This window comes from Balaenoptera physalus (assembly GCF_965194825.1).
Source record: "Balaenoptera physalus genome assembly, contig: HAP1_SCAFFOLD_525, whole genome shotgun sequence".
Taxonomy (NCBI): Eukaryota; Metazoa; Chordata; class Mammalia; order Artiodactyla; family Balaenopteridae; genus Balaenoptera; species Balaenoptera physalus.
This window is the reverse complement of record NW_028126198.1, coordinates 337,701-352,166: the sequence shown is the minus strand read 5'-3', so window position 1 is coordinate 352,166 and position 14,466 is coordinate 337,701. Positions and strand designations below refer to the sequence as shown.

General features: G+C 40.5%; 1 protein-coding gene across 1 annotated transcript; it reads right to left on the bottom strand.

The window, feature by feature from the left end:
* Nucleotides 1–1,200: 1,200 nt before the first annotated feature.
* Nucleotides 1,201–11,229, bottom strand: LOC309653522 (cyclin-Y-like protein 1; the record flags this gene model as incomplete). Its single annotated transcript, XM_082478455.1, has 4 exons — nucleotides 1,201–2,117; nucleotides 3,675–3,837; nucleotides 7,113–7,279; nucleotides 11,104–11,229. Coding segments are annotated over 4 exons (573 nt in total), but the record flags the coding sequence as incomplete, so codon positions are not given.
* Between the last annotated feature and the right edge of the window lie 3,237 nt (nucleotides 11,230–14,466).

The following is a 14,466-nucleotide window of genomic DNA, read 5'->3' as shown; positions in this document are numbered from 1 at the left end:
GACATCGTTACCAATCTCCAAAAAGACTGATTACTGGACCTCCCTGCCTTTTAAAGCCTGAGGTAAGGGTTCCTAAGGTTTATATGTTTCCTCTTACATAGAACTTGAAGTGAGACACCTACAGCCAGGTTAACACACAGGATAGAAAAGCTGTTTCGTATCACTTACTCTCCTGTCACTACTACTAGGGTCCAGTTCTTTTCAATTTATTACATGTGAATTAACACTGTTGTTCATAATTCCTTCACCAAATCTAGAAAAAAGAAACTTAGGTGATCAAGCAGGTAAGCAGCCCAGCCTTGCAAAGGACTATTTTAAAAAGAGGAGGGGAGGTATCCCCTCAAGTCTTAGTGCAATTTTAAGCTTTGATACTTGTAGAAGTATAAATGCCACAAACTTACGAAACATCATTTGAAAGTTTAATCGAATTTCTTCTAAACTCATTTAGTTTTGTAAATTTTAAACGTTAAGCGTTTATTGTTTTATTTTTTATTTTTTAAAATTTATGTATTTATTTATTTATGGCTGTGTTGGGTCTTCGTTTCTGTGCGAGGGCTTTCTCTAGTTGTGGCAAGCGGGGGCCACTCTTCATCGCGGTGCGCGGGCCTCTCATTATCGCGGCCTCTCTTGTTGCGGAGCACAGGCTCCAGACGCGCAGGCTCAGTAATTGTGGCTCACGGGCCTTCCCAAGCCAGGGCTCGAACCTGTGTCCCCAACAAGAGAGCCTGCGACAGTGAGAGGCCCGCGCACCGCGATGAAGAGTGGCCCCCGCTTGCCACAACTAGAGAAAGCCCTCACACAGAAACGACCCAACACGCCATTAAATAAATTAATTCATTTAAAAAAATAAAAAATAAAAAAATAAAAGCTTAATGTTTAAAATGTACAAAAGTAAATGAGTTTAGAAGAAATTCGATTAAAGTTTCAAGTGATGTTTTGCCAGTCTAGCATTTATACTTCTGCGACACTGTTCTGGAGTATCCAAGCACACTATATTAAAGCTTAAAATTGTTCTAAGACTTTTGGGACACCTTCTATTTCATCACCGGCTTGTTAATTACTGGACCACCATGTTGGCTGGAATTATGAAAATATCCTTTAACACAAGTACATAACAAAGAGGAAAATCATCACAAAATCAGAAGCACCATTATAGTTAACAAGAAATGCAGCACGGACCCAATAGAAGGAAATAACCTACTTTCTCTGTTTATGATCGCAAACATGCTAATATGCTAATAAGTACTGCCTGCAAAGAATTTGGATGACATGTGTTATTCAGCAGCTTTTTGGTTTAAATTGATTGCCAATAATGACTAGCAGCTTCAATGATATAGTAGGGAGGAAGAACCCTGCAAAACCTAACGATGCTACAACAGTCTGTTCCGAAGTTTGGCTTTATGAGTTGTTAGGAGTCCCATGTTTTTTTTTTGTTTTTTTTTTTGTGTTTTTTTTTTTTGTTTTTTTTTGTTTTTTTTTCTTTTTTGTTTTTTTTTTGTTTTTTTGTTTTTTTTTCTTTTTTTGTTTTTTTACTTTTTTTTTTTTTTGGAGTCCCATTTTTTGATGGTAATACTGCACTGATTCTAAAGGAATATGCAGCAGTATGGGACAGTGAGGTAAGAAAAACATAGAAGTTATATAGCTAGTGTCTTTAAAGTCTAAAAATTTAAACTATTAATTAAAAAACGTCACATAGCTCACAGCTATCAGATATCTGTGCGTGGATTGGGAGCAGATATCTGTGCGTGGATTGGGAGCTTTTAGCTTTGGAGTGGTTTTTGTAACTCTGTTTACAATAAAAAGGACAGAAGAGCGTGTTACATTGACGAGGTCCCGTTCTTTCCTATGAGCATAATCTTCGCTTGTCCATGAGTCTCTTGAATTCAATGTCTTTCTTTAAGGTGAAAATACTAACTTTGCTGGTTTCTGAGCAGGAGAGGTGATATTTCTCCAGTCTTTGTTTCGAGGGGTTTATGATGTTACAACCCCTCACTTCTCCCTTAAGAGAGGATGGCACTGGAGCGCCGAATACCAATGAAATGATCAGCGCTGAAAGACCTTCTCATAGCAGCTCTACACACGTCTTTGTATTTGTCGTCACACAATCTGGAAATGGCCTAGGAAAGTCAATCAGGTAGAACATAGGTATAATTAGGGGGGAAAAAAATGTTCGGACCTTAAAAAAACAAAAAAAGCATCATTGATAAGCCACACATCTCCATTCGTTTAGATAAGTTCATAGTTACTGCTACTTTGGATAGCTGATATCTACACTAACTGACAGTTCCCTAAGGTAATAACCTTTAAGGGCTATGATTAGATTGCTGGGGCAAGGGGTAACTTGCCCTAATAACTTAGAGTTACTTAAAAATTGGGTTCCTAATGATAGGCTCCTAATAGCAATATCATCTGTTACCTACACACGTGATCCTTAAACGTAATGGACATACACTTGGGCAAAATCAGTGTTTACTCAGCTATTCAACTTCTCTTCAGTTTTCATTAGTTATTACATACTCTAAGAAAATTTTAATCAGGTAGGTATGTGCTGAAGGTAGGAGAGGTCTAATGACAAGCGCTGAAAGGTGCTATTTCACTTGCACATAAATTATGGTAGAAAAACATCTTATTCTAAAGTACCACCAAGGTACCACAGAAAGTATCAATTTTAAATGTGTTCATTTCAGTTGTGAATTTTGCTGTATACCCACCAAAAATCATAAGCCATAAGTATTACGTTGTTCCATGTACGTTACCATTTATATTAAAAACTCATGTACTTTCTACATCCAGTATCTGAATCCACATTATACCTTCCAAGTATAGGTCTCTCAGGTTAGCCACGGATGCTTTGTCTAATAAACTCATGGGACTGAACTGTGATACACACACACACACACACACACACACATACACACACACACACACACACACGAACTGCAAGCTGAGTAAAAAACAGTTAAGAGGGAATTCCCTGCTGGCGCAGTGGTTAAGAATCCGCCTGCCAATGCAGGGGACACGGATTTGGGCCCTGGTCCGGGAAGATCCCACATGCCGAGGAGCAACTAAGCCCGTGCGCCACAACTACTGACCCTGCGCTCTAGAGCCCGTGCTCTGCAACAAGGGCAGCCACTGCAATGAGAAGCCTGCGCACCGCAATGAAGAGCAGCCCCCGCCCGCCGCAGCTAGAGAAAGCCCGCGTGCAGCAGCGAAGACCCAATGCAGCCATAAATAAATAAATACATTTATTTATTTATTAAAAATATCAAGACAGTAGAAATAGTCCAAAACATCAATTATTAAAAAAAAAACAGACAGTTAAGAGTGGTAAGTAGATTCTGTAGGTACATCTGATTAGGGATACAATTTTAAGAAATTATTCATGTATGGTTATATGTAAGTGTAGAGGTTCAAATGGAAAACCATTAAGAACAGATTAAATATGATTGAAAGTATTCTGAATTATGGTTACAGAAGAGACAATTTTTTTTTTTATAATGTGGGATCCCTGTATAAACCATAAAAGACACAGGAAATATGATGCCAACGGGTCAATAAGCTCTTCAAACTGTTAACAGCTTTCCATTTTCCTAATCACTGCTTAATATAATTTAGCTACAGGTGTGGCTTCGGTGGCTGACAGAAAACCCCAGTTAGTGATTTCACAGCCTTACCTCTAAGTTCTGTGCTCTTTCTTTGCTAAGAGGAGTGAATAGAACATTCAGGTTGTTGTCATCTGCTAAGGAGCGAAGGTCAAAGTAGTATTTGGCATACACACTGAAAGGAACATTAATATTAAACTGAAGTAGCTCCACGAAGTGCCTTTCCATCTCATTCCTGGGGGAGGAGGAGAAGACAAAACCAACACAGGACAATTTTAGTCAACTGGGCTATCTTCAAAAATACCATTCTGAGCTACTAGGATGGCTCTAAATACTGTTTTGAAACCAATAATGGCTACCCAGCTGGATTAATACCCTAATGTGCAAACAAGGTACAGCTATTTGTGGTCCTTTCTGCGTCCCAGCACTTTGAGTCTGGGACAAGGGGGAAGAGGTCATGGCCCTCTTATGCACTCATGCTGCTGACTCAGGGGCTCATTCTTCAGAGTTCCATTAGTGCAGCTGTACGATTCATGCTCCACACTCACTCACGAGGCCCCGCTCTAGTGATCAGTTGAAAGGAATGATGTATGCTGTTTATTAGCTCTGAAGAACTTGCAGACATTTTCACCGGGCTGGTGACAGGAAGGGGCTTACTGAAGTAGAGACGAGCCAACAAAAGGAGTGGGCACATCACCACGGCAACAAATGGATCCATCGAGAGCCACTGCTATTATCTCTGAGGGGGGAAAACTCTTGAGGCAACAAGGATTCATCTCAAGTAAATAAATAAATAAGCTACATTCGATGGGAAAGGGAATCCCCCCACCCCCACCCCGTGCATGGGGCTGTGTCGAAGGGCATAATGCAAGTTTCTGTTCACCTTAAAACCTTACTAGGGTGAGTTGTCGTCACCATGACAGGACAGGATGCACTTTTTAAGCTTAGAAAGGCAGTAAGATTATGTCTCAGCTAGACTAAACCCACTTTACGATACGACCTCTGATAGAGCAGTTGTTGCCCCCGGTGTTAGGAGAGCAGCCCAGAATGTTCAGACCTACCGCCCCTTGCCAGGACAGACTGCACACGCCCACAGAGGGCGAATTCAATGAAGTGGGAAAGTAGAGTGCTGGGAGCAGGCTTCTGCTATATGACCATATCCAGCCATTTGCTTGCCAAATGTTTAAGTAAATAAATATAAAGTTAGAGTAAATCTTACCACTTTTCACAGCAATCACTTTAGAGAGTTGATTAGATAAAAATGATAAATACCCAAACAAACATGCAAGTGGCTTATTTTACCATACATTTGGTTTCTTGGTTTTCAAGTGTTAATATTTTATCCATTGGATAAATCAACAAATGCTCCATGTTCTCCTGTATGGAGAGCAGAGTATGAGCAGAAATGAGGTTTCTCATTTGTTGAACTTTAAACCTAACTGAACCTACTTCCAAAATTAATTTCCTGTTCATACGGCCAGAAGTCTATAGAAATGTAAATCAGATAATGTTTTGATAATCAGCTAATCAGGACTTAATTTACTACAGGAATAAATGCACTTCACTATCCCTTTTATATTTTCTCCACTAATACATTTTAATTGTGTGGAAATACAGTACTTCATAGGATTAACATGTCTATTAATAGAGCTTTAATCACTGAAGAAAAGCATTATGCCTACAGAATATGCATCTTCTGTGTTTTTTGCTGTTTGTAAATGGCTAGGTGGCTGAAGAGCCTACCACTTACAGGCGCAGCAAACTGTCTGAACAGCAGCTGCTCAGTTTAACTTACTCTTTTGAAGGGAAATATATATTTAACAAGACACAGAGATGTTAGAAAGTTTTAAGGAAAAGCTGATAGACAGCAATTTTTCAATTCAGACTCAAAATGAGACCATTACAAATAGTAGTCAACAGCAGAGGGATGAAACAAATGTGTATTAAACACTTTGTTGTAATGCTTTCCAACTCCCAAAGATCATAAACAAAAGCAGCCTATTATAAACATAACTCCTGGTGATTCTCCGTTCTACACAGAAAAGCGTTGTTTAGAATTAGTTTCTTCATAGCTGGACAGTGCCGCCAATGCTCCTGGGCTCAATGTCTATGAACACCCACACGTTTCCCTGCATGTTCTCGGATGTTGTACCTGGAACCAGAGCCCCAGTCAGCTCAGCTGCAGATTCTGAGAAAATTTCAGCTGCCATCATGGCAGGGATGGTGTTCACGATTACAAATTTTCCTTCCTTCAAGGGACCAGTTCAAAGACTGATGATAGTGTTGGTCAACGTCACTTTAGTTTCTGCAACTTCCAAAAGTACTTCTATTCATTTCAAATTCATTATCTGCTGTTCCACTGTTTGCTAAGATTGCTACCAGCAATATCACCACGACCACCTGGTTTACATGATCACCAAAGTGGGCATTTTCACCAAAAGCCACTTTGACAGCTACTGACAGTCACTGGTCCCTTCTCTTAGTCACAGCTTTCCTCGCTTCAGCTGTAAATATGCACTTTGGTAATTGTGAATTATCTAGGGTAAGGGGCAAAGGTAACAAAAACAAACTCTTGCCCCTGCCTGCCATCTTGATCGGCCGCTGCTGTCCAATATAATCAAGAGGTGTCCTTTCACATTTTCCTGAATGCCACCCACAAAGACAGGTTCACTGTCAAGCGGGCACTTCGAGAGTCTGCTGGAATTACCTCTCTGGCTCATCCTGCTTCCCACCCTTGGGGCCCTTCACCAGAGCCAGATTGGAAGCCTGGCGTTTCATGCCAATGTGAGCGTGCCATCTGTGAGGAGAACCTGCCTAGTTAACTCAAGGCCCCACAAAGTGCCGCTGTGTTTGCTGAGTGCCCTGGGTGAGGCCCCAGGGATGCTTCCCGGACGACCTGAGAGGTAGGTGTTTCCTAGCTCAGCAGACTTTAGGGGAGGAGACAGGAACACAGGGATCTGAAACCTTTATATGTGGCTACCTGTACATCATAGTTTCTGTAACAACAGAACCTCAGATAAAAAGGAGAAAAAGACCAGCAAAAGCAAATACACAATGTGTGACTCAGGTTGAAATTATAACCTGTCAGTAGTCTAGAGGCCCTAAGACCTTAACAGTGGCCACTTGCTTCAAAGACCAGGCATGTGCCCCTTAAAAATGGACTGGACCTGGTAGACAGCTTTAAGAAAGCTGTCAAGTTACTTACTGTACCATGTTGCTCTGGTAGTGAGCTTGTAAAATGTTTGGCAAAAACCACCAGAAAAATAATTTCAATTTCTCAAGCAGAATATTACAACAATAACACATCAAGACCTACCAATGAATGAGGGGAAATACAAATTGTTATACTACAGCTAGATAGAAAGAAGGCTGTAATTTTATGTCTATTTCAGCTCTCTGCACAAGGTAACCTTTCTTAAAATGTAACATTTCGTAAAAATGTAAACTTTATGAGAGCAAATGAGGTATTGGAAAATGGTTAGAAAGTTCACGGTAACCTTACAAACTCACATGTCCTCAACTGTAACGTCCTTGAGGATCTGGCAGTCGTCCACATTCCATACAGCCCGATCGTCCCAAAACTCGGAGGCAAGAAGAATGGCTCCCAAAACAATTCTTTTCCAGTTAGTGGGGCAAATGTCGATCTCAGCATAAGTTAAAAGCCTTTCTAAGTAAACCTGCAAAAGTAGAGCACTGATCTTTGATTTTCGTTCAGTTTAAGTGCTGTGATAAGAATTGTTAGGAATGACAGATTTCATCTCTTTTTGACACCCCTTTTATTCCTAGGTTCTACAAAGACTTTGCTCAGCCAAGCCAAGGCCAGAGGCCAGGTCACAGTTGTAAGTCAGATATTTCTGTGAGTCTGATATTTCTACTCTGCCCGTGTGAATTTCCAACCCAATTTTGGTCACAGGAATGAAAGGACATCTCAGCAAAGGGCATTCTAAAGACACGCATTGTATTATTACCTTCCCACTTGTCAAGGGCAGCACATACAGCCCAGTGTCGACTTCAACTGTTCAGTAAATGCTTGAGTGCCTATCACGTGCAATGTTAACTACAAGACTGGTGGTGGTTGCATGGCGATTTTACATAACGCTTGAGTGTGTAAAATTCTGGTAAGACTGAGCACATCTTTACCTTCTCTTCAGAGTCAGTCACCAGTCCTTTTGTGGCATGAACTTGAAGATAAAAACTGGTGGTCAAGAGAGCCTCCCAGTGGCTGCTGCGTGGCACAGCAGGACAGGCAGTACAAAGGGGCTTTACAACTGTCAAGTATTCCCATATTTTAGTGCCTTTTGAAGGAACACACATGCATACAAAGGGTAGTCCTTTTCATAGCCCCAATTTTTCACATCTCCATTATCATTTCATTATTCATTTCTGTCTTACATAATCTGCAGCTTAGTCAATTCTTTTGGTTTTAAGGTGGGAAGACCTGCCTGTGTCTGTATCCCTGGGGCTCCTCTAAACCTGCCGGTTTGTGAGATGATTTCACGGTTTCTTTTACATGTATCAAATGTCTACCCTACAAAGAACTGGATGGAGTTAACAGCTGAGCAAAGATTAGAGAGGTAAGCTGTGATTTGTTGTTACCTCTGTAGAAGAGTGTATATGCCATTTGACAAAAAGAAAAATGTCCAGTTTGAAAGAGTCTGTTTACTCTCTGAAGGGTTATCAGATTGACAGCTCAGATTCGCCCATGCCCTCCAAACTCTACTGTGTTTTCAAACACGGGTATTGAGATTATATGTTCTTAGTGAAATTCGGCTCCCATTCCCCAAAGAACTCAGCACTCTCTAGTACCCTAAGAACGACTCTCCCCGCAAGGTTCAACTCTCTACTTTATGGGACTCATCAGAGGCACTGAAACGACACTGGCAATCTCTCAACTTCCTCTCACCTTTGTACTGGCAAACTTGGTACACGTGCTGATATTCATTTATCCCACTTGCCCTCCTGTCTCGGAGGAAGCGAGATTTCTTTCTTTTCACTGAAGCTAACTCTCCTATGAATGAAGTTGATCCCACCTCACTTCTGCAGAGCACTGTGCCCACAGTTAGTCTCCTTTTGAACAACTTCTCCCTCTCTGTCAGAGGCTTCCTCCAGTGTGAATGCTTCCATGTCCCCAGCCTGTCCCCCACTGCCCCTAGACGGCGTCCTCAGGCCTGAGGCCAGCTCCTCATCTCCCATCCTCTCCTTAACCCACTTCAGTCAGCCTCCTGCTGCTACCACTCTACAGAGACTACTCTTGCCGTGGTCACCGGTGCCTTCACACAAACAACCCAGAGCTCTTCGTCCCAGAGCTCCACTCCCCAGGCCTTCCCTCATAAATGAAAGAGCACTGCCACACGCCCAGTCGCTGAGACCAAAAACCTGCACTTGAGTGTATCCTGCTCCAATCTGTTAGGACTTCTTGTTATCTCTACCTTCACTGGTACCCTGACCGCTTTTCTGTCTGTCACTTCTGACTTGTATCGCTGCCACTGCCTAACTTCTCTGCCTCCCAACAGACTACAGTCTGTTCTCCCCAAAGCAGCCAGGAGAGCCTCTTAAATTAAGAGTACTTTATGCGCCTGCTCCAGATCTGCCAGAGGCTTCCCATCAAACAAATACCTTCTTCCCGTGGCCTGCAAGTTACGAGGCCCTGTGCGGTACGGCCTTGTCCTTCCGTGACCTCATCACCTATGCTCTTTCCCTCATTCCCCGCTCGGATCACAATGGCCACCTTGCTTTTCCTTGAACACACAGAACAAGTTCCTGTCTCAGAGCCTTGCACTTGTCCCCTCTGCCCGTAATGCCAGCGTACCTGATCTTCCTCAGTTCAGCCAGGTCCTGGGTTCAAACATTACCTCTTTAAAGAGGCTCTTCCTGAGCTTTCTAGTAAGCCCCTCTAATCACTTTATCCCTTTACCTTGCTTTCTCTTCATGGTTTTTACCACCACTTGAAATAGTCATCTTTTAAAAAACACTCATTAAAAAAAAACACTTATACTTTGCTATACACCTGAAACTAACACAACACTGTAAATCAACTGTACTCCGATAAAAAAAAAAAAAAAAAAAAAATTTACGTCTTCCACACTTGCTCCATAAAGGCGAGAACTTTATTTATCCAACTTGTTCTCTCCTCCACCCCCCACATGTAGAAAAGTGACACAGAGTAGGTATTCAGTGACATGGTATTTATGACATGAGCAACTTCTTGGTAGCATTTAGCGTTTGGACCATACTCTCCTTCTTGAACCTCTCCTGGTGTCTCTTAGGGTTCTCTGCTGGGTTTCCTACCACTGTAGCCACTCCTCTGGGGATCTGTCCCTTAAGTGCTGACAGTCCCTAGTAGGATCTATCTTCTACCCACTTTTTATTTTACATACTTTCTCTGCATTTGAACAGCTACACTTAATTCCCTCCCTCTAGCTCAGATTCATGCTCCAATCCCATATATTCAAATGATTACTAGACACTGCCATTCTGCTGTCTCGCAGGTACATCAAGCTTAACTTGGCTACAAAGAAATGCCCCTCTTCCAACCCAAATACTCTCCTTCCTGCATTTCCTAGCTCTCCATATGCAAGCACCATTCCTGCCTCTCTCAAGCATGTGCTAAGCACTCCAAGTGGCCTGTAGCGCCAAGAAAAGGCCTGTGTCTGATCCAGTACCCACTGAGGGGTCTCTTTTCAAAAGGACAAGCCTCCTGTCCTAAATTCTGCCTTGATAGGAGCAGGCAGTGAGTGGCCTAAGTATTCCTTCCCTGCAGACCACGCAGCTGACTTTCCCCCCTACAGGTTTGCTATAGGGAGGAGTAAAACAATCCCAACTACCTCTCACTTGAATATGATTTATTATTCAAATGATAAAATCTTACCATAGGAATTAGGAATGGATGACAAAAAGGTCCTTACACAGCTGTAGCTTAGCAGGCTAACTAGAGTAAAGCCTTCTGAAGTCCTACTGGCACCCTAGTCCTGGGCAACTTCACATGCAGGCAATAAGAGGACAGCAGGGATGGTTAACACCATTATCCATTATCCAAGGAACAGAGAACTGAGGGCAGTAGTTCTCAGTCAGGACACACATCAGAACTGCCTAGGCAGTGCAGTCTGGGACTCAGCTTCAAACTGCCCGGAACCTGTTTCTGCCTGTGGACCAGAGCGCTCAGTGATTGCCCCGCCCCACCACCACCACACGCGTCGTCTGTGTGTGCGTGTGTGCACTGTGCGTGCGTGTGTCCCCTCAGGTGTGGAAGGAGAAACCAGAAATCTCTCCTGCTGCCTTTAATAGCAATTGTTTTGTGATGAGAAAAGCAATGGCAACGTTTTAAATCATAATGATGATTAAAGCTCAAATGTGTATACTTTACTTTCTTTTGATAGGTTTCTCTTAATAAAGTTCTAATGATCGTTTCAGGAACCTACTTTCATTTGGGAAAAACAGGACCATACCATGTGTACAAGACAGAAATTTCTACAGATGCTTTATGAAAGAAAAAATATCTTACCAAAGTTACTACTGCACCTTCAGCAGTTAGCTGTGCGGCACTAGAAAGAGTATGAACAAATCCGTAAATGAATTTGTGTTCAGGATCATGCTCGAAGTATTCCTCTGGAATCTTTTCTCGCTGAAGGGAGAAAAAATGCAATTTAAGTATCCACGGAAGAAAAATACTTAAAAGTACCCTTAAGATAGCAGTCTTCACACTTGGGCCCACGTGCCCCTTAAAATAATTCTGATTGGGTGACATGTCTTGTAGTCTTTTAAATCTAAACAATGGGATCCTAAAATACCACAGTGATCCAGTACTCACCACCATTCATTAAAGAAAAATACAGGCACAACCGCAGAAAATTTATGTATTTCCACGTTCCTCCCCACAGAATTCTAACCAAATGTAAACTATTGGGTTGGCCAAAAAGTTCATTTGGTTTTAAGTAAAAATAAAAGACACAGTTTTCATTTTCACCAAGCATTTTATTGAACAATATATTCACTAACCAAACAAACTTTTTGGCCAACCCAATACTTTTAGGCTCAAAAGTCTTGCTGATCACCATATGTCATACTTTTCTGTAGTCAACTTTGAAAACACATTTCCAGTGTCCTGTAACCATAAGGCTCTAAGAATGTGCTGTCCTGTACAGCAGTCGCCAGCCACGTGTGGCCACAGAGCACCCGGAGAAGTGAATTTTAAAACTTTGTCATTTTAATTCGTTTAAAATGTAAACAGTTTTCTAATTTTCTTCTTAGAGGCCTTATCATATTAGGTTTATTTACAAATATTTATATTGTTTGATGCTATGGAACATCATCCTTTAAAAAGATACATTTTCTGTTACTTGGGTATGTTTACTTACCTGCTCACTATTCACACAAAGTGCAACTCGGTTCATATCCATCAACCCCTTATACAACACGCCTTCGGGAAAATGACTAGACACAACATGGCGTGGGGAAGAAGACTTAAAGGAAGATGAATTTGACTTCGAGCTGGAGGAAGTAATTTTCTTCTAGTAATTAATTTCAAAGCAAATCAGCATGAAATAAACACAACTGTATAAGAGAAAAATACCACTTCAATAAAACTGACACTTACTGTGAGTGGATGTAATCTCTCATCAAAAATATCCAAGGATCTATCTGCAACTCTATAAAATAAGAATGTGCATTTAAAAAATTAATTCAGGACTTACTATCTTAGTAAAATATCGGCTAGGAGTAGAGAGAGGGGTAGAGGAAGCTTAACCTTCAACGAAGCAAACAGTTTTATAAATTCTTCTCCTGGATTCCACCCTTAGAAAGGTTTCCTGACCTATTTTTACTCAGCACATCAAGTTCTGTGAAACCTTTTCTACAACAACCAGCCAGAGTTGCCTCTATAAGCACTGACCCTCCCTAACAGGCAATGCTAGTAAACCAATATATTTTCACCCCTCTAACCTCACACTGGAATATGCAAGAACATTTTATGAAGCAGTGGTGGTGGGCAATAAATTCTTCTCACTTCAATCAATGTGAATATGAGATTCATGGTTTTTTCCCGTTTTTTTCTCTTTAGTTCTTTATATCCTTATTGTGTATTTCTTCTTGTCTCTTTTAAATAGTTTGAGTTAAAAATGTAATTGTCTTTTTATTTTAAAAGAAACCAGGCTTTTTAATTTAAAATTTCACCACACTAATACACTGCGCTCATTTGAACAGCGGTTCTCTAAATGTGGTCTGCAGGCCTCTGGGATTCTCCCCTATCCCCTCCTTCAGGAGGCCCAAGAGGTCAAAACTGCTTTTATAAGAATACTAAGACACTACCTGCCCTTCACATTGTGTGACATTTGCTATGGATGTATAAAAGCAAAAGTGGGTAAAACTGCTGGTTTCTGAGCATGAATCAAGGCAGTGGTACCAAACTGAATTAGAAGTCATTCAATTATTCACTGCCACTTGCAGTTAAAAAATCTGCTTGAAGAACATCCTTGATAAAAGAGTAAAAATTAATAGTGTTCTTAAACCTTGGTCCTTCTTTTTAATATTCTGAATAAGTGGAAAGTATGCATTAAGCACTTTTACATACTGAAATATGGCTGTGTTAAGGAAAAGCACTTGTGACTTGGCGGTAAGTCATTTTTTTCATAGAACACCATCTTTATTTGAAACACTTTTTTCATCGAACACCATCGTTATTTGAATGTACAACTGACACAGTCATTCTTTCAAAAATGAACAAAGTGAGCCTGTCACTTCAAGGAAAATAACTCTAAAGTTATTTGTTGCCAATGATAAAATTCAAGCCATCAAGCTAAAAATATCAGGAGTTTTGGAAAACTTCTACCTTCGATTGTGAACTTGACAACTTCTCAACACTTAAAAGACTTTTCTGGTAAGACTGGTGGTGATACTAACAAAAGTGAGTTTTTGACACTGTCTAAAGAAATGTGAACCAATACTTTCCAAATGACCAATGTATAATATTATAAAGTCAGGTACAGGTAAAAAGATCTACTCAGTATGCATGACAGATCAATGGGTATTAATTTAACATAGTATTTATTACAAGTTCATTGATATGATTTAGAATTCCATTTTAACTAATTTAAGAAACTAGCACATGCAGACTTTTGGTACAGTATCAAAGAATATACCAAATTATCTGAAGGCTTTAAAAATACACCTTTTTCCAACTATATATCTGCAAGCGGCTGGATCTTCTTCATATTGTTTCTTCAAAACAAATGACTGAAGACAGAATAGATATGAGAATCAGCTGTCTTCTATTGAGGAGATACTTTTCTCTCAATATTTTTTGTTGTGGAAAATAGTTATTTTTCATTAAAAAAAATGATTTATGTTGAACACTGGGGTTCCCAATCAGGGGTGATTTCGTCCCCCAGGGGACTTCTGGCCATGGCTGGAGACAGTTTTGGTTGTCGTAATGTGGAGGGAAGAAGGTGCTACTGGCATCTAGTGAGTAGAGGCCAAGGGTGCTGCTATATATCCTATAACACACAGGACGACACCCCACAACAAAGCATTATCTAGCTCAAAATTTCAGTAGTGCTAAGGCACACCCTGTTTTAATATACAATGAATTTAATTTTTTAAATTCTCAATTTCAATTTCTAATACAGTAAATTATCAATATAACCCATATAAACAAATACTCTTTGGGATGCTCAGTAACCTAAGAATTAAGGGTCCTAAGAGAAAAATAAATGATTCACTTCTATATTGTAATAAAAGCACTCTAATAATAAAAGCTTATGCCAGTAACATCTATAGTTATTACCTAACACTAAACTTGATACCTTGTAAATTAATTAGCTGGAATAACAAGATAGGTTTCAAAAGAGCTCACCTGTTCTTGATGTGGTAA